We start from the raw sequence: 21,492 nt of genomic DNA, 5'->3' as shown, positions 1-21,492 counted from the left end.
ACAGAATTAAAACAAAATGTAAAATACAAAAGTTATTCGATTTTTTAATTATGATTTTTGACATATATATCGTACTAGAGACGTCATCTATCTGGGCGTGATGACGTAATCGACTATTTTTGTTAAATGAGAATAGGGGTCGTGTGCTAGTTCATTTGAAAGGTTATTCAATTCTCTATACAGTACTATAAACATTAAGATCATTATTTATACAGGGTGTCCAAAATTTTTTTTGAATTATTAATAACAATTAATTTAATTTTTTTTTGGACACCCTGTATAATTAATCAAGTTAATGTTTATATTACTGAATAGGGAATTGAATAACCTTTCAAATGAGTTAGCACTCGACCCCTATTCCCATTTAAAAAAAATAGTCGATTACGTCATCACGCCCAAATGGATGACGTCACTAGTACGATATATATGTCAAAAATCTTAATTTAAAAATCGAATATCTTTTGTATTTTACATTTTTTTTTCTAATTCTGTAAATAAAGCAGTTTACAAGGGCGTCAAAATATAGTGAATAACCCTGTACATTCATTGGGGCCGACCGACCGGCTCTGTCCCGTCATACAGCTGACCGACTATAATAACTTGTATTTATATTTAATTTAGAATGTGTGTACTGATTTTCAGCCTTAGTAAATGGATTTAATTACCTTCGTAGGAAAGCAACTTTGATACCCTCTCAGTAACCCCTGTTCTACGTTTCGCTTGACCGACCGCAGTATGTTTTTCCACACAATCACAGTAAATTACAGTGAAAAATGTAGCTTTAGTAAATTCAAAGAGATTTTTCAGCGCTGCCTCTTGGACTATGTATTAGAATTGAATTTTTAAAACATTAAAAAATGCCACCTTAATAATCTGTCAACTTTTAACATATTTGTTTAAATAACAAACTTTCAAATAATCAAAGTGTGTTTACTACTATGCTCAAGAGCGGCTAGAACATCTTGTTTCTGTCTAACGTACAACCTTCCCTGCCTCCAAGGGTTTTGAAGATGTAAAGGCTTGAAATCATCCCTAAGGCAACGCTCCCTCGCACCTATCACCGCCACAAGGCAAAAATTGTTCAGCTTGTCGACGTCATACACTGGACCATCTTTGCCCTTGAGGATGACGGCCATGTTGAGTTGTTTTACAACTAGATCGACCACTTCACGTGCAGTCGTTTGTGGCGTTACATGTAGTTTTAGACTAGTTCCTGAAAATTTATAATAAACCATGAAATTTATTTGATGAGTTCAAAAATTATTAACCCGCCTACAGAAAACGCAGACTAATAGGTATCCGAAGAAAATAATTGGACAGAAAACCAAAAACTTGTAGTATGTCAAAATAATTATTTATAGCCATGCGATTAAAACACAAGACAGAACTTGTAGAAAGAATACAAGAAAGAAGAGAAAACTGTAACACTGGCAACACGAAGCTGTCATTTTTACGATTTCGAAACGACTCCAAATCTGAATATGTTAAAGATCAATCCATTCACTCACGGTAAAATATTGCAAAACCTCCTAGTCTAGGCGCCAGAGGGGTCACCGTGTCCTTTTCAATTCTGATGGACAAACTCAACGGTTTCTTATGGATTTTGGCTGCTGATTACGAATTTCGAGGGTGGATTTCGATCCAAGTGGTCAAAAAATTGTTATAAACAATTTAATTGTTTATAAGGCTCTGGCTCATAAACTAAAAGAGATAAAAAAGAATGTTTCAAATAAAATTTGTTCGTTAATAAAAAATGAAGAAAAAAACGTCTACTAAACTTAAATCCAACAATTATAACTCAAGATATTGTAAAATTAGTGCACAATACAAATTGCAAAATAAGTATTTTTTGAAGCTTTATCGATCGTAACTCGCCTTGCACGCAAGCAAATGAGCCTTAGAAGGTCTCACTTTAAAGCTCCATTATAGTGAGACAAATAAAGCCTCCATTGGTAGGCTTCCAAACAAAGTTTATTAAATTAGTTTATCTTCATTTGTTTGTAAGTTTTACTCGTTTGAAATTATAATTTTCTTTAAAAAATTGTACATTAATTTGTTTACAAGGGTTTCAAGTAAAGAGCTGTAAAAATTTATACTTTAATTAACAATAATGATAGAAGAACTCAAAAAAATAATTTGAGCTTAAGAAAATGTTCGTGAGTTTATTTTTGGTCAAGATATCGATATTTTAATGGCGCACTATGAGGCGCAATATCGGCTCACAGTCAAGTATTTTTCGACGCTTTATCGTTCGTAACTCGGCTTCTACGCATGCAAATGAGCCAATATGTGATATTCATATCAAAATGGATAGAGTTATTTTGCAGCATCATCACTGCATATAAAACGAGCATTTATGTTGTGGCGGCATACACAGAATTAACGTGCCTTGATGATGCTGCAAAAGAACTAGATCCACTTTATATGGATACTATCCACTATCCACTGGATATCTATGATATAGATTATATCTATATCATATAGATAATTAATTAGACTCTGAAGCCCCAGAAAGTTTTAGTTTTACTGCCTACAAGAACATTAGTACCACCATGTAACTGTAAAAATTGCTCTAAGAACTTATGCAGATGTCAAAAAGCTGAGATATCCTGTATATCTCGATTCAGATGCATGAAACAAAAAGTTTGTAAAAATAGTATTAATAAATAATATCAACTTACTTTTGGTTCTATTTCTGAAATATTAGTTTTTAATGTTTTTTTTTTCTCATTGAGTACAAAAAATAAAAGAAAAAGTAAATAGAATGACAGGTGATATGAGGTACAGTATGATGATTTAATTATAAGAATTATATGATAACATTTTATTAGGTTCTTCAAAAATGAAACATGAAGATAACGTATATATACATAGAAATTATAATTTGCATCTAGAAGTTAGCACGTGAACCTTTACGCGGTGAGCCGATCTTGCGCCTCAGAGCGCACTATTAAAATATCGATATCTTGGCCAAAAATAAACTTACAAACATTTTCGTAGGCTCAAAATGTTCCCTTTGAGTTTTTCTATCATTATTGTCAATTAAACTATAAATGTTCATAGCTTAAATTTGTTTAAAACCCTTATAAACAAATGAATGTACAATTTTTTTAAGAAAATTATTACTTCAAATCGATATAACTTTAAAACAAATGAAGATCATGTAATTTAACAAACTCTTTTTGAAAGCCTATTAATGAAACGTTAAAATGACACCTTCTAAGGCTCATTTGCATGCGTAGAAGATGAGTTACGATCGATAAAACTTCAAAAAATATTTATTTTACAATTTGCAATTTGCATTGTGCACTAATTTTACAATACCTTGAGTTCTAATTGTTGGATTTAAGTTTAGTAAACGTTTTTTTCTTCATTTTTTATCAACGAACAAATTTTATTTGAAATATTCTTTTTTATCTCTTCTAGTTTATGTGCCAGAACCTTATAAACAATTTATAAACAATTAAATTGTTTATAACAATTTTTTGACCACTTGGATCGAAATCCACCCTCGAAATTCGTAATCAGCTCCCAAAAATCTAAAAGAAACCGTTGAGTTTGTCCATCAGAATTGAAAAGGACACGGTGACCTCTATTTGACGCCTAGACTATCCGACTTATTATAAAGAACCGTTTGGTTTGACATGAAAGGCACACATAGCTAACATGTCAAAGAAAAAAAGTGATGTTTGCCGACGGGTGCTTTTGTCCTGGGGGTATCACCCCTTCTCGGGGGTGAAAAAACATATGTTCAAAATAAGTCCGGAAGTGGATAAACTGACTAATTCTAAGCAGATTTTGTTCTATAGAGTTTTTTCACTAAGTCAATATTTTTCATGTTATTTGCGAGTGAATATGTTCATTTTTCAACAAAAAACACGTTTTTAGACGGTTTTCCGCATATAACTCAAAAAGTAAGTATTTTATCGAAAAAAATAGCAAAAATATAGTTTAAAAAAGTGAAAAAATGGTGTATCTATGAAGTCTGTAGACGCAGTAAAACGAGAGTTGTAGCTAATGAAAAGTAGGTTTTATTCATCAAATTCCAAATCGAATATTTCAACTAAAATATCAATATGTAACTAAAAAATGAAGCATTTTTCAGGGAAATTCATCACAACTTTTTTAAGTGTTTAAAAAAGCTTTATTTGTGTTTTTCGTTTCTAGCATCAAAAGTAAGCAAGTTACGCTCAAAATAAAGTTGATTCCTTTTTTTCCGAAAAAAATCGTGAAAATCACCCCCTAATTAGCATCCTAAATGTTACCGCTTCACAAGTTACTTTACTTATGTATTGTTTATCTGATCTGTAAGTATCCTCGATTCAAAGTGATTATTTTTGAAAGGACTGTAGTTAAAAGGGCTTGAACGAGTCACTAATCACGAGTGTATGTAAATTTTGAACAGCCATATCTTAACCCATTCTTATTTTACAGTAAAACAAAAAATCCAAAATATTCAGAGAAGCAAAGCTACATTTTTTGCTCATTGAAAATTTTGGTATCACTAATAATTTCTCCGTTATGTTGAAAAGAAAGACTTTCTTTAAAAATTAACAAAAAAAATTTTTAACTTTAAAACAAAATTTTATCAAAATGCTTAAAAATAAGCATTTTGAACCGATGAAACTTACAGATTATATAAACAATACCTAAGTAAATACCTTATGAAGCGGTAACGATTAATTTGATTTGAGATGCTAATTAGGGAAGTGATTTTCACGATTTTTTTAGCAAAAAAAAGGAACAAACTTTATTTTGAGCGTACCTTTTGCATACTTTTGATGTTGGAAACTTAAAAAAAAAACAAAAATAAAGCGTTTTTTTAAATACATACTTTAAAAAAGTTATGATGGGTTTTCCCCGAAAAGTGTTTAATGTTTTAGTTATTTCACGTGGAAATACATATTCGATTTGAAGTTTGACGAATAAGAACCTACTCTTCATTAGCCAAAACTCTGCTTCTACTGGGTCTACAGACTTCATATATACACCATTTTTTTTTTTCAATTTTTTATAAGCTATATTTTTTGGCTAAGGCAATTTTTTTATAAAATACTTACTTTTTGAGCTATTTGCGAAAAACCTGAAAAGTCTGAAAACGTGTTTTTTTTGTTGAATAATGAACATAATATACACTCTCAAATAACTCGAAAAGTATTGACTTAGTGAAAAAACTCTATAGAACAAAAGTTGTTTAGAATTAGTCAGCTTATCTACTTCCGGACTTATTTTGAACGTAAGTATGTTTTTTCAGAACCGAGATGGGGCGGTACTCACCCCCAGGGCAAAAGCACACATTGACACAATATCACTTTTTTTCTTTGAAATGTTAGCCATGTGCGTGCCAAATATCATGTCAATCCAAGCGGTTCTTTAAACTTCTGAGCAAAAACCGTGAGTAAATACACTGATAATAAAAAAAAAAACTGGGAGTATAACTAGACGAAAATACCTAGAATTTAGACGAGATAGATCAAATATCTCGAATGGAACAGATAAATTACATTTACAGTCAACAACAAATAAAAAAAAATCATTTACAAAATACCTGCATGCTTTACTTTGTAGACTTGCCTAAGACGTGCGATAAGGTTCACCTTGGAAATATAGTTGATTGTTCAATACAGGATAGGCGTTGGTTAATAATATAAACGTTACTTACAACCTCAACATGACTACCACGCCAATAATGCCTCAATTTTTCTCATGAATATTTCTATATACAGGGTGTTTCATTAAGAATTGTCCATATAGTCACTGGACAAACCTTAGCACAAAATACTAAGATTTAACCTAAAACACTTAAATATAATGCGGTTCCTTACTGAATTACTTTAAAACCATTTAGCATATCCTTGTCATACTTGGCAGGAAGTGTAGGTACTGTACTCCCTACTAAATTATGTAAAATAAACGTTTCTGGCTACTACCAGAGGCGTACGACGGGGAAAAGTGAATAGATGACCCTTTCCTAGTTCTACGCCACTGGCGAAATAATAATGTTAGTGCAAATTTTCGATTCTCCAATACTTTCTCCGAAATAATATACTGTTCATTGGTAACGATAAGTCATTATCTTTCGAGATATTTGAAGTTAAAAATGAAGCGACAGTTATTTGACTAATGTAGGTATTAATTGTGTTGGTGTTTTTGGATCAGAATATAGATTGCAATTGATTACGCAAATGCATTTTTAATCGCTAATAACAAAAAAGAATTTGTGTGTACTTTCTACCAACGTAAGAAGTTATACTTCTATTATATAATTTCAACGAAATAAATATACCTTAAACAGTTTATTTTTATTTTATTTAAATATTAAACTAATTTTAGTACTTACCACTTTCCAAAATTTTTTATTAAAACAATACCAAAAATTAAAAAAAAAAAAGAATAGGAATCGTCCGGATTAGAAACCGGGACCTCTCGATCTGTAGTCGAATGCTCTTCCAATGACCCACAATCTCTCTACTTACATGGTTTCTCGGACATAATAATAAATCACGGTAACAAATAGTGAAGTATAAATATAAAAATGTTTTAATAATATTTATTACCTTACTCCCGAGGAAGACAAATCCAAAGACACAAAAATTATAATAAAAATATTTACTAAAAACACCAATATATTCTTTTCACAGCTTTTTGCACTGATACATACATAACTTGAAAGATTTAGCAACGAACTCTATACTGTCTGTGTGCGCATGCGCGTGCCATAATAAAAATTCACTCCCGATCGCGCCTAAAGAAGTATAACTTCAAAAATATAATGTTATTGATTAACATACGGTTTCTTAGAACCCCAATCTGTTTTTAAATGTTAAATGCATCTATTCGTTTTAAGAACAATTCAATAAATTATGTTTTTTGTTATTAGTGATTAAAAATTTATTTGCGTAATGACCCAAAATTCATGATGCAAAATGCAATCTTATGACCCAAAAACACCGACATAATCAATACCTAATAACACTAAACACTAAAATAACACTAAACGCTAAAATAGCAACTCCGCCAGTGGCGTAGAATTTGGGAAGGGCTAACCATTCACTTTCCCTCGTCGCACGCCTCTGAAAGTAGCCAGAAACGTTTATTTAACATAATTTAGTAGGGTGTACAGTACCTACACTTCCTGCCAAGTATGACAAGGTTATGTTAAATAGTTTTAAAGTACTGGGTACAAATAGTTTTTCAATTTTTAAATAAAACACCCTGTAAATAACTCAGTAAGGAGCCACATTTTATTTAAGTGTTTTATGTTAAATCTTCGTATTTTGTGCTATGATTTCTCCAGTTACTATATGGACAATTCTTAATCAAACACCCTGTATAATAGAATGCAAATTTACTATTCGGTTAAATTTGCAAATGCAGAAATATAATCTAGACTCTAGAGTATGTGAAACACTTAGGTTAAAAGTTATTAGCTCTAAAACAATGCTCAAATGGTGATATTATATAACCTCTAAACTGGAAATAGTTAGGAAAAATGCATCTGCTGTAGCTATAACTTTCTCAACTAATCACTTTTTTCTCAATTAGTTAGGTTAGGTAAGCTAGGTTTTTTATTTTACAGAAACCCCGAGAATTTCATCGCAATATTTATTGAATTGTCTGGTTCTTTTGTAATGTGAACAAAATATTGTTTCTCATAAGGATTCACAAGTTATTAAGATTCTCGAGTTATTGAGTTTTGAAATGGAAGTACCATATGAAGAACCCATATTTTAGTAATGTTAGATGCTATTCATAACTGCCAAAAATCTTAAATCAGGTTACAAAATGTTAAAAATTGAAGTTTAAGAAGATACATGTAGCAACAATGCCGATAACGAAGGGTAAGAAATATTTGAAATACATACCAGATGCCAAACCAGTTTCATAGGCAGCATACACTTGCAGAATTCCATTCTCATTCTTAGAATCACTTTGATATAACCCTGTATCTTTTGTACCATCCTCTACATCTATATAAGCGTTAAAATTGGTCAGACTTTTCGACAAACTGGAATTGAGATCTGGGTGCAATAAAGCTCTGTTGGGAGATTTTACTTTTTCGAGTTTTAGGCTTTGTTTGACATTTATCATACTTTTGGAAGTCACCATTTTGGATTTTCGTCTTTTGTTAAACGATCCCATAAAGGGCTGTAGGCTACAGTCGCTATCAGAGCTGACGCTCTGAATACTATTTGAGGTATCTGTTACGTTAATGGTGTTTATACTGGCTAGACTGTTGGACTGTTTTACTGATAGAAGGGGTACTTCTATATTGGACGACATGTTACATATGGTGTTTGCTCTTTCTCGTTGTTGACTCGGGGTGGCTAACCTGCACAGCATGTTTTCGCTTTTAGCCGGTGTAATGCTGTCTTTTCTTTGCGGTTCTTTTAAGCTATTATTACTATAATTATTGGTGTATTCGTTAATGTTGAGGTTCTGTTCACTTTTACTGAACTCTGTTATAAGGTTCGCTGAAGACATCACATGACCAGGACCTGGCCAAGATCCTCGACCTAGTGTATGCTTTAACAATTTCTCTTCTGGAGGGATCTGTAGTAGACCCGGTGTTCCGAAATCGGTAGATTCCGTTTGCATAAGACATCTACGATACAAAAAGGAATATTATAAGAGTTATACAGGGTGAGTCATGAGGAACTGTACATACTCCTACCTCGTATAGAGGCCCCTATGGGGAATAACAAATGACCATTAAAAAGTGTCTGCTCCCATTGTTTAATAATATACAGGGCGAGTTTCGCATTTTGACAGAAATTTATATTCGTCGTAATTTTTGAACGGTCAGATCGATGTGTCTCTTATTTTGGTCAATCGTTACACTATTACCACCTAATCAACTGATTTATTCAAACTAGAAAAAAATCAGGTCCGGCTTTAAAACATTAGTTCGTTTGAGTCTTAGAAAAAATTTCACCCTGTATAAGCTTTTTGAAAACTCTAATATTAATTTTACAAATTAGACAAATAGGCAATTAAAACGACATATTTATTTTTTTCCCCACACGATTACTTAATTTTTTATAAAAAAATCAAATTTGACTGTGAATTAAAAATTTGGTAAAGTGAACCATAGATTTAAAAAAAATTAACTTTTATTACAAAAATTAATTTTTTTAAAGAAATATTTGATTTATGTTACCACCGAATCAACTAATTTATTCAAACTAGAAAAAATCAGGTCCGGCTTTAAAGAATTAGTTCGTTTGGGTCTTAGAAAAAATTTCACCTTGTATACGCTTTTTGAAAACTCTAATATGAATTTTACAAATTAGACAAATAAGCAATTAAAATGGAATATTTATTTTTTCCCCACACGATTACTTAATTTTTTATTAAAAAATCAAATTTGTCAAAATCGCAATTTTACAATAAAAATAAAAAAAATTAAATAACGTTTTTCTTAAAATTAAAAGTTTCACCATTTTTTTTTCTATAACACGTCTAGATCTAAAACTCCCCATCACTTCTCTTTGGACTCCATAGTTTAACATAGATGTGATCAAATAGATAAATTTTAAATTTTTTCACTTAATTTTTGCGATTTAACTTTGCAATTCACGAAGCTGCACCTTTTATTTTTAAAAATTCGTAACTTTTACGAGAAGAAGACTGAAAGTCTACAAAAATTGTCATAGTCTTCACAATGGTAAGAGCTATGTGTTGTAAAAATTTCAGAAATTTTTTTTAATGGAACGTTGTAGCGAGTTAAACCGTGATTTCATCTTTTTTTTCATTTTTAGGTTAAAATTCCGATTTTGACAAATTTGATTTTTTAATAAAAAATTAAGTAATCGTGTGGGGAAAAAATAAATATGTAATTTTAATTGCCTATTTGTCTAAGTTGTAAAATTCATATTAGAGTTTTCAAAAAGCGTATACAGGGTGAAATTTTTTCTAAGACCAAAACGAAATAATTTTTTAAATCCGGGCCTGATTTTTTTCTAGTTTGAATAAATCAGTTGATTGGCTGGTATTCTTTTTCTCATGATCATCTTTCAGTGCGTCACAGTTTTTCGATTCCTTTCTAACGCATTAAATTGTATGTGACAGAAAAAAAGGCACGTCGGTGATTACTTCTAGTTCTGTGATTATTCTAGTTGTCGATAGATGGCGCCATAATTAAAAAAAATAATTTTTTTTAATTAGATAATAATATTACAAATATAATCTGTATAATTTATAAGACTATACAAATCAAAGGAAATACCATTTTATAAATGCAAGAAACACATTTGATTTGTTTTTATTCTCAATTAAAAATAAAATGTGACAACTGTCAGATTTAACTAAAATGTCATGTTAGAATAAATGTCATAAATGTGTATTATCACGGACTTACCCTTTTTCCTATCATTTGTGACGCACTGAAAAATGATCATGAAAAGGACAATAACATAAATTAAATATTTACTGGATATTTAATAATTAATGGATACTTCTTTTCTTGTAATTAAATATTTGTTTAAAAAAATTAATTTGTGTAATAAAAGTAAATTTTTTTTAAATCTATGGTTCACTTTACCCAACTTTTAATTATTATTCATAGTCAAATTTGATTTTTTTTATAAAAAATTAAGTAATCTTGTGAGGAAAAAAATAAATATGCCATTTTAATTTCCTATTTGTCGAATTTGTAAAATTCATATTAGAGTTTTTAAAAAGCGTATACAGGGTGAAATTTTTTCTAAGAACCAAACGAACTAATTTTTAATGCCGGACCTGATTTTCTTCTAGTTTGAATAAATCAGTTGATTGGGTGGTAACATAAATCAAATATTTGTTAAAAAAATTTAATTTTTGTAATAAAAGTTAATTTTTTTAAATCTATGGTTTACTTTACCAAACTTTTAATTCATAGTCAAATTTGATTTTTTTATAAAACATTAAGTAATCGTGTGGGGAAAAAATAAATATGCCGCTTTAATTGCCAATTTACCTAATTTGAAAATTCATATTAGAGTTTTCAAAAAGCGTATACAGTGTGAAATTTTTTCTAAGACCCAAACGAACTAATTTTTTAAAGCCGGACCTGATTTTTTTCTAGTTTGAATAAATCAGTTGATTAGGTGGTAATAGTGTAACGATTGACAAAAATAAGAGACACATCGATCTGACCGTTCAAAAATTATGACGAATATAAATTTCAGTCAAAATGCGAAACTCGCCCTGTATATTATTAAACAAGGGGAGCAGACACTTTTTAATGATCATTTGTTATTCCCCATAGGAGCCTCTATACGAGGTAGGAGTATGTACAGTTCCTCATGACTCACCCTGTATTAGTTTTATAACTTAAATTTACCTTATAGATATACCCAGTGAAACTCGATCTCTAGCAAATGTAATAACGTTCATTAACCACCTGACACTGTTCCATATATTGTTCATCTTATCTTGCAACTCCTGAAGTTTTAAAAGTTTCGCTTTGGCGCTGGCAATTTCAGTGTTGGAAAAAGCTTCTCTATGCAGGTGATCGGCCGATGCTATATCAAGCTCCAAGCTACAGCTTAACTTCGCGTACTTCTTGGTGATGTGCGGTTTGTAGGTGTTCAAATGAATCATTTCAAATACCTGGAAAATAGACATGCTAAAGCATTTGACAACATGTTTCTGCTACTTCTATATATGTAATAGTTTAAATACTATTCAAACCAAGATTTATGTAACTAAATTTTAGAAGAGATATTTAAAAAGCCCACATCAGGTTTGCCATTCTGTCTGCTGCCTCGACCCCAGATGTAAGGGTGCTTGTAACTGTACCATGATTTAACTTTTTAATGTGTTTCTTATGAAGTCCTAATGAGCCGTTTGTTAGATGTTTATTAAAAAAAAGAATGTGTGTGTACTTTGTACGCACGTAAGAAGTTATACTCCTATTATTATGATTTCAACGAAATTAATATACTTAACAGGTTATTTGTATTTTATTTAAATATTAAACTAACTTTCTTTACCTACCACTTTTAAAATTTATTTATTAAAACGGTACCAAAAATAAAAAAAAGAATATGAATCGTCCGGGATTTGAACCCGGGACCTCTTGATCTCCGGTCACACGCTCTACCACTGAGCTATATCCCTTTTGCTTTGACAGGTTACAAGATTTCTCATATATACTGACAAATTTAATAGACCAAGTGGTATACAAAAATACTTTAAATATACTTACTATTATTAAAAAATATCTTATTCCCGAGGGAGACAAATCCAAAGACACAAAAATTATAATAAATAATACATTTACTAAGAACACTAATATATCCTTTTATATGATATAATATGACTTATTTGCGCTGACAGAGCTGATACATACATATCTTGAAAGATTAGCAACGAAATACATATTGTCTGTGTGCGCATGCGCCCGGCATTATAAAATTTCACTCTCGATCGTAAAGCAGTATAACCTTAAAAAAAATTCAATTAAAAAAATTTTCAATAAAAATGGGATCTTTCTTTATTCGTGGTATTTTATGGATTTTGACGTAAGTTAAATGTTGTAACATTTAAAATTAGTTACTTATATTAAGTTATTTTATTGTAGAGCTCTGAAGATGGCTTTGTAAGCCGAAGCAGCTCAGCTAAACAGTTAAACGTATTATACCTTTAAATTATGGAACTTTTAAATTTAAATAAAAATATACCAATGTATAAAAGACAAATATTGACATATTTCCTAATAAAACAGTTTAAATAATATTCTTGTTGTTCATTCCAGAGACTAGGCATTTGTTGCCTGTTCTAGACAAGAACTGTTCTGCCTTCGACAAGACAAATTGCCATGATGATCGCCAACATTCGTCACGGATAGGCACATCAAGAACTAGATGATAACATAGGAGTTGAAGATATTAAAAAATAGTTTATTTAACACTGAATTGAGTTGAACATTGTTGACTAAATAAACATTTGTCAGTGTCAATGGAGTAGTTATTGGGACAAAAAGTGTCTCAAATCGGGGTCCGGACAAATAATCCCGGACAAACAATCCCCACAAATTATTCCTGGACAAAAAATCCCCGGACAAAGAATCCCCACAAAAAATCCCGCACAAATAATCCCTACAAATTTTTTTGGACAAAATATCCCCACAAAAAATCGTGGACAAAAAATCCCAAGAAATATTTGCTGCCGAATAGTTCTCTAAAAGTTTTCCCGAAATTTTAACAAATTTCGAATTCCAATTCCATGCTGAAAACTTCAAATTTTACATGACAAAAGAGTGTGAGTTTTTTCAAAAATCGTGGAACCTATGGGGAATGAGCTAAGACACCGTTTTCATGACAGGCGCGTAACGCGCGTTTTGATATCGCGCGATTACAACTACATACATTTTACTGAAGACCGTTCACATGCTAACGCGCGTTTAGGTCATTAAGACGCGCGTTGGCATGTGAACGGTCTCAAGTAAAATGTATGTAGTTGTAATCGCGCGTTAAGCGCCTGTCATGAAAACGGGGTCTTAGCTCATTCCCCATACTTTCCACGATTTTTGAAAAAACTCACACTTTTTTGTCATGCATAATTTAAAGTTTTCAGCATGGAATTGGAATTCGACATTTGTTAAAATTTCAGGAAAACTTTTAGAGAACTATTCGACAGCAAATATTTCTTGGTGATTTTTTGTCCGGGATTTTTTGTGGCGATATGTTGTCCAAAAAAATTTGTGGGGATTATTTGTCCGGGATTTTTTGTGGGGATTTTTTGTCCGGGGATTATTTGTCCGGGGATTATTTGTCCGGGGATTTTTGTCCTGGGATTTTTTGTCCAGGGATAATTTGTGGGGATTTTTTGTCCGGGATTATTTGTCCGGGGATTATTTGTCCTAGCTTCCTCAAATCTCCTACTCAAAAGTGTGCTTTGAAGACCAAGAATTAACGGAATAACTATGGGAACTGAAATTAATAGATGTTTATTTCAGCAGGTTGCAGATACGTCTAGCTCTTTCCTTTTAAGGTGATACAGTAGCGATCAACAGGTAGCAAAAACGCGTTCCAAGATTGCGGCTGTAATTTTGAATATTTTTTCGAGATATTTGGCACACGTATTCGTAATATAATAAAGAATGGCGGTACAGAGCCCAGTTTGAAAAATATATTAATATGTGGAAATTACTCTGTAATTAAATATAATATTAAAAAAACGAGCCTGTACCGCCATTAAGAAGAACAAAAAAATACACTTTCTTCAAATAAACTTTTTTATCCAATGCCTAGATTTTGTGTCATTTTGGAACTACTAAAATTTTTTATTTCATTAGTAGTTCCAAAATGACACAAAATCTAGGCATCGGATAAAAAAGTTTATTTGAAGAAAGTGTATTTTTTTGTTCTTCTTAATGGCGGTACAGGCTCGTTTTTTTTAATATTGTATTTAATTACAGAGTAATTTCCACATATTAATATATTTTTCAAATTGGGTCATTTGTTATTCCCCATAGGGGCCTCCATACGAGGTAGGAGTATGTACAGTTTCTCATGACTCACCCTGTATGGGGCACATACTAACATATTTTTCAAATTGGGCTCTGTACTGCCATTCTTTATTATATTACGAATACGTGTGCCAAATATCTCGAAAAAATATTCAAAATTACAGCTGCAATCTTGGAACGCGTTTTCGCTACCTGTTGATCGCTACTGTTTCCTCTTAATAGTTGTTTAGTTAGATCTTGTCCTCCGTACTTTAGGAGTTCGTTCGATATTCTGTCCTCTCCTGGAGATTTTCTATTTTTTAATTTTCTTGATGCTTCCTTTACCTCTCCCTCCTCGATGTTTATTTCTTCGTTTGTTGCAACTTCAGGTGTTAGCGTGTTGGTGGTTCATTATCGTCGCCTTTAGCAAATAGAGATCGGAAGTAGTCTGCCCATGTTAAAATAATTTCTGTGTTTCAAAATTAGTATGAAATTTTTTAAGGAGTTGCTGGCTGAAGATGCTTTACAACACGTCCTTTCGCACTCAAACGCCGGCGACAAGTGAGCGAGAGTGGTTGAATATGAACACGCAGTCGCGTTGCCTGTCCTTGACTTCCGCTCCCAAAAACCGATAATTGAGGGAGCTCCGTGCAATGGCAGCGGCATAAACAGTGGCAGCGCGAGTGACCTATGTACATACTCATGCTGCTCACTTCCCTTCCCAATTTCCTGTCCAACTGGACTGAGTGTAAATCCGACATTGATGCATCGTGGCACAAGTATTGACAAAAGTGCATTAATTGCTTCTGCACCCTGCGTATTACTCAAATCTCACCCCCAGCGACAGATACTGGTTATTTTATACCTCAAAAGTACACTGCAAGAAAGATATTTGGCTTAAATAAAGTGTATGTAGCGTAAACTGAGGCGCATGACAAAATATCATTTTACAAACAATTTACAAAAAGAATTTCGAATTGTTTCGAAATGTCAGAGAATTATTAAGTGGAATGTGTATGTGTGTACCCAGATTCATATTAAAACTATAATTGTCTTGTGGATTATGAAAATAAACTAGTGTCTAACTATAACATTCACAAGTGGTATAATATAAACGATTTAAAATGAAAATAAAAAGTCATACAGAAGTAAAAACTTCGTTTGTATAATGGTGTAAAAAAGTTTTATTAAAAAACATTAAAAGTCATCCAAAAGGATTTGCAAAACGTTTTCAATCTGGATCAGATCATCCTCAGTGCCTAGAACGAAGTATTTCCACGTTAGAATGAATGCAAAAGGTTAAAATTGTGACTAGTTAAAGAAAAATGTGGTAATACTTACGATCTGCCTAGTACATGAAACTAGCAACTTTTTGAAATTGGTTACATCGAGAATTATGGTTTACATAATAATTTTATGATATTTATAGCGACTCCAAGTCGATGTTAGAAGATTAAACGTGTTAGGAGTGCTCAAAGGGCAACATGGTTTCCTGCTCGATAAGAACTTGTGGTTCTTGCCAGTTCAATGGACACAGACCAACAAAAGTGAAGGAGATGACAATCTAATTATCAGACTGAGGTGACATGACAAGACAGGTAGTCAATTTTTGGTTATGAATTTCAAATTATTATACACCAGTTAATAGGGAAAAAAATCATCGATTTCACGTAAAAATGTTAAACAGGGTTTTGAAGGTTTTAAGCGATAGATGAGGTATAAATGATGATAATTCCGTGAAGACGTACAGCTAATTTTTCTTCTTCTTTTTTTAAAACAGTTATAAAAAATGAAAAACTAAGTTTTTTTACTATAAAACGTTTCTTATCCATTTTAGAGAAAAATGTTTCAAATAAATATTGTAGACCTTAAAAAGTTCTTCAATTTGGTGTGACACATATTGCAATATATAAACAATTGACCGAGATAATTGTAAAAAACTCTCATTTTTGCACTAATTTTTAAATATTAATAACTGTATTTTTTGCACAACGATATTTAATTTAACTACTTTAAATTATGCCAATTAATGGGTTATTTTAGTGAGCTAAATTTCAACCAGATCGATCAAATAGTTTATAAGTTATTCAATTTGTTTATCCCAGACAGCAATTGTTTAAACAACTGTTCTTGCCCTAACAGTGACTCTAGAGATATTTTACAAATCGCAATCGATTATTTGAGACTTTAGTTTTAAGATGTATTGAAAATGTTTTAAGATTTTATCAAAATTGTTGTTAAAAAAACCGCCTGAAAAATACTCTACTTTTTAGGTTATAAACAATTAGAATAACTTTGACAGTTTTTACATTACACGCTCGTATGTAGGCTCACTGAAAAGCTGGTGAAAATATACACATTAAAATAATAAAGTGGATTTTATATGACTAATAGAAATCAAGTTAGAATTTTTTTTTCAATAAATCATATTTCCATTTTTTATAAACATTAAGAGCTGAAAATTGAATAAGTTGTTTAAGAAAGTCTATATTTTACGATCCAGTTTATAGATTGCATATGCAGTAAAAAAAATAAAAAGTCATGACTCATTAAACTGATGGTACTCGTGAAACACCGCCAACAAATGTGAAGGTGAGAATAGCTTCGTTTTATTTTTTAGAATGGAATCCCAATTTGAAACATGTTGAAAAAATTTGCAGTTTAATTGCTATTACTTGCTTTAATTTTACAATAATTTCTCGTAAGAATTACTTATATTTTACTAATTAAAGAATATTATTTATATAAATATACAATAATAATTAGCTCAGGCCCAGAAAATAAATTGGTTGAAAACACGATCTTATCCATAAAACAAAAAATATTTTTAGCAGTTAGTAAAAATAAAAAGCAATTGATTCAACTTTTATGTGCAGAGCTCAACAAATCTGGGTACCGAACTAAAGTAGCAGATGAAGATGCAGACGTATTAATAATGCAGACAGCTCTTCACGAACATACATATGAAACTAACAAGACCATTGTAATAATTGGTAATGATACTGATATACTCATAATATTGACGCAACTCTCTGCTCCGGACAATAACATATATTTTGAAAAAAAAGGCACAAAAGGAAAATCTATCTATTATAGTTGTAATAGTTTTAAACATTCTCATCTAAGAAAATACGTTGGGTTCTTATATATTTTTACTGAGTGTGATACAACTTCCTCTTTTTTAATCAAGGAAAATTCAAATTATTAACTGCATCGTCAGAAATTGTAGATCTGATAAATATTTTTTATGACGAGAATGCTAACAAGGAGGACATCATGAAAAACGGATGTGATATCATTGTTGCTTTGTATTCTGCTGCAATTGATGTTACATATAAAAAAAATAATAACATATTGGCATTAAATTAGTTACGTTTTTTACAATTTATAAGAAATACAGGGAAAAAATCTTTTAAATTGGAAAATTTGCCCCCAACAGAAGGTGCAGGTTATCAGCATGTACTTCGCGTTTAACACTGGTTAGGTAAAAAACTGGATGCTACCCAGTATGGATGGAAAAAAACTGATACGGGTTTTGAACCTATTTACACCTTAGATTGTTTGATACCTAAAGAGATATTAAAACAAATTACATGTAAATGTTCAACGGGTTGCAAAAGTACAAGATGTGGCTGTAAAAAATATGGTATAAACTGTACGGATCTTTTTACAAACTGTGCAGTGGAAGAAGAGGAGAAAAAATGTTGTAATCGCGCTGCAGTGGTTCTTGACGATGTCGAGTCAGACTTTGTAGAGGATAAACTGTATCTTGCCGAGAAGCGATTTAGAAGTTATAGACGTTCACTAGAATAATCAAATTAAAATTCATAAACAACGTTTTACTTTTTTATTTTTATAATTAATTATATGAATTTATTAAAATATATATATTACTATCAAAACAAATATATGAATTTTATTCTAATTATTGAACTTAACATACATCATTAAATAATAGTGCAAACATATTACATATTTATACTTATTACATGCCTATCTAAACAAATATTAATAGCTTCATTAAATTAAATAACATTTCATAACAATTCAAAAACAAAATAAAACAAAAATTAGTTTTTTAAAAACTATTAAGGACTTTTAAATACTTTTTAATTATTTCAAATAAAAAAAAATAAATAATGTATTGTACTAATTTATAATTATTTTATATTTATATAAAAAATATACTTTAATTAATAATTTAAATAATTTTTAAGGAATACTTGTAGAGTTCAATAACTTTTATAATAAAATTCAATTAATTGATTTTCACGGGATTTTCCAATTGTGCAAGGTGAAATTTACACAATTTTTAGTATTTTCTTGAGCTACTCCAGTTAAAAAAGAAGGTTGTGCATGCTATGGAAGGTGATAATATATTGCAGTTTTTTCCCAAAAAAGGAAGCGAAGCTTGAACAATTTCCACCTTCACTTTCGTTGGAGATGTTTCACGAGTACCATCAGTTTAACAGGTCATAAGTTTTTATTATTTCACTGTATATGCAATCTATAAACTGGATCGTAAAATATAGATGTTTATAAACAACGCAAAATTTGATTTATAAAAAAAATACTAACTTGATTCCTATTTGTCATATAAAATTATTTTTTCTTTTTTAATATGTATTTTTTCACCAGCTTTTCAGTGAGCCTACATGCAAGCGTGTGACATAAAAACTGTCAAAGTTATTCAAATTGTTTATAACCTAGAAAGTAGGGTCTTTTTCAAACGAGTTTTTTAATAACAATTTTAATAAAATGTTAATTTTTTCTTAATGCATCTTAAAAGTAGACTCTCGAATAATTGATTGCGATTTGCTAAATATCTCTAGATTCACTGTTAGGGCAAGAACAGTTGTATAAACAATTGCTCTCTGGGATAAACAAATTGAATAACTTATAAACTATTTGGTCAATCTGGTTGAAATTTAGTGCACTTAAAGAAACCATTAAATGGCATAATCTAAAGTAGTTAAATTATATATCATTATGTAAAAAGTAAAGTTATTAATATTTAAAAATTAGTGCAAAAATGAGAGTTGTTTGCAATTATCTAGGTCAATTGTTTATGTATATTAATATGAGTACTATCAAATTCAAGAACTTTTTAAGATCTACAACACTTATTTAAAACATTTTTCTCTAAAATTTACAAGAAACGTTTTATAGTCAAAAAACTGAGTTTGTCATCCTTTGTACCTGTTTAAAAAAAAGAAGAAGAAAAATTAGCTGTACGTCTTCACGGAATTATCATCATTTATCTCTTATCTACCGTTTAGCACCTTCAAAACCCTGCTTAACATTTTTTCATGTTTTTTTCCCTATTAACTGGGGTATTAGTGTTGTTTAAAATTTGGATTATATATTAGTAACTGTATAAAAGTGAAATTTAAATTATAATAAATTAGATTTTATTGTAAAAGTCTAAAAGGCAACTCTCTACTCTCTGTTACAGAAAGAACTGTTGTTAGTGTTAGGCTGATAAAAATAATAGTCATAGAAAAGTCAGTGACAATTTTGAGAAAGACGAAAATTTGATTTAGTTTGAAATAAAAGAGAAGAAAATTAATTCTATGTGCACAACTTATATAGGTACCAAAATAAGATGTATATTAATGTTGTAAAAATGACAAGAGTAATGTTGGTTGCCTATTATTGTGGTTGTAATGGTTCAACCATTTAACCATTACAACCACAATAATAGGCAACCAACATTACTCTTGTCATTTTTACAACATTAATATACATCTTATCTTGGTATCTATATAAGTTGTGCACATAGAATTAATTTTCTTCTCTTTTATTTCAAACTAAATCAAATTTTCGTCTTCTTTCTCAAAATTGTCACTCACCAATGACGTCACTGACTTTACTATGACTATTATTTTTATCAACCTAACACTAACAACAGTTCTTTCTGTAATAGAGAGTAGAGAGTTGCCTTTTAGACTTTTACAATAAAATCTAATTTATTATAATTTAAATTTCACTTTTATACAGTTACTAATATATAATCCAAATTTTAAACAACACTAATAATTTGAAATTCATAACCAAAAATTGACTACTTATGTGTCTTGTCATGTCACATCAGTCTGATAATTATATTGTCATCTCCTTCACTTTTGTTGGTCTGTGTCCATTGAACTGGTAAGAATCACAAGTTCTTATCGAGCAGGGAACCATGTTGCCCTTTGAGCACTCCTAACACATTTAATCTTCTAACATCGACTTGAAGTCGCTATAAATATCATACAATTATTATGTAAACCATAATTCTCGATGTAACCAATTTCAAAAAGTTGCTAGTTTCATGTACTAGGCAGAAAGTAAGTATTACCACATTTTTCTTTAACTAGTCACAATTTTAACCTTTTGCATTCATTCTAACGTGGAAATACTTCGTTCTAGGCACTGAGGATGATCTGATCCAGATTGAAAACGTTTTGCAAATCCTATTGGATGACTTTTAATGTTTTTTAATAAAACTTCTTTATACCATTATACAAACGAAGTTTTTATTTCCCAGCTATAGCAGTATACAGCCAGCTACTGGGATTTTCCCATTGATTTTTAAAATAAAAAGCTTACCTTAATTGGCAAACTAAGCAGATCACCTCTCTGCAACAGCAGCTCCCTCTGTCCTGGTACCGCGCACGATAACTCCGCAGACGGGCATATAACTATAAAACTAACTTCATCGTTTAGTTCAATAATATTCGATTCGAATATTCTATGACTAATAATATCGTCACTGTTGACGTCCATGTAATTGAACAGACGTTTCGATGCACTGGTTACTAAATCTAGAAAATTCCTTTGAACTTCTGTGGTATTGTTTACCACTTCTGGACGATTCAATTGCTTAAGATATCCCCATTCTTCTCTAAAACAGAAATCATTTATTATTTAGAGCGTGTTCGAATTGATTATCGTATTATGTATATATAGGATTGAGCCACAATTATGGGTGTAATGAAAATTACATTTCTTACTTAACTACTGTTTGACGTTTAGATTTCCACTTAGGAAATCGTTCCTTCACATAATTTCAGAAT

The 21,492-nt window shown here is 30.8% G+C and overlaps 1 protein-coding gene across 2 annotated transcripts in view; it reads right to left on the bottom strand.

Moving 5' to 3' along the window:
- Positions 1-633: 633 nt before the first annotated feature.
- Positions 634-21,492, bottom strand: part of LOC114330037 (uncharacterized) — a 157,994-nt gene continuing 137,135 nt past the window's right edge. The window contains exons 8-11 of one of the 2 annotated variants that reach the window (XM_028279334.2): positions 21,026-21,320; positions 11,324-11,592; positions 7,866-8,605; positions 634-1,213 (exon numbers count right to left, since the gene is read on the bottom strand). In XM_028279334.2, coding sequence (XP_028135135.1) covers positions 912-1,213; positions 7,866-8,605; positions 11,324-11,592; positions 21,026-21,320 — 1,606 coding nt within the window. In that variant the 3' untranslated portion in view covers positions 634-911. The remainder of the gene's footprint in view (positions 1,214-7,865; positions 8,606-11,323; positions 11,593-21,025; positions 21,321-21,492) is intronic. The other variant, XM_028279335.2, reaches the window with a different exon arrangement.

The sequence above is a fragment of the Diabrotica virgifera genome, chromosome 1, assembly GCF_917563875.1.
Source record: "Diabrotica virgifera virgifera chromosome 1, PGI_DIABVI_V3a".
NCBI classification, from domain to species: domain Eukaryota; kingdom Metazoa; phylum Arthropoda; class Insecta; order Coleoptera; family Chrysomelidae; genus Diabrotica; species Diabrotica virgifera.
Note: the sequence above shows the minus strand (reverse complement) of the source record. Positions and strands in the feature narration are given on the sequence as shown.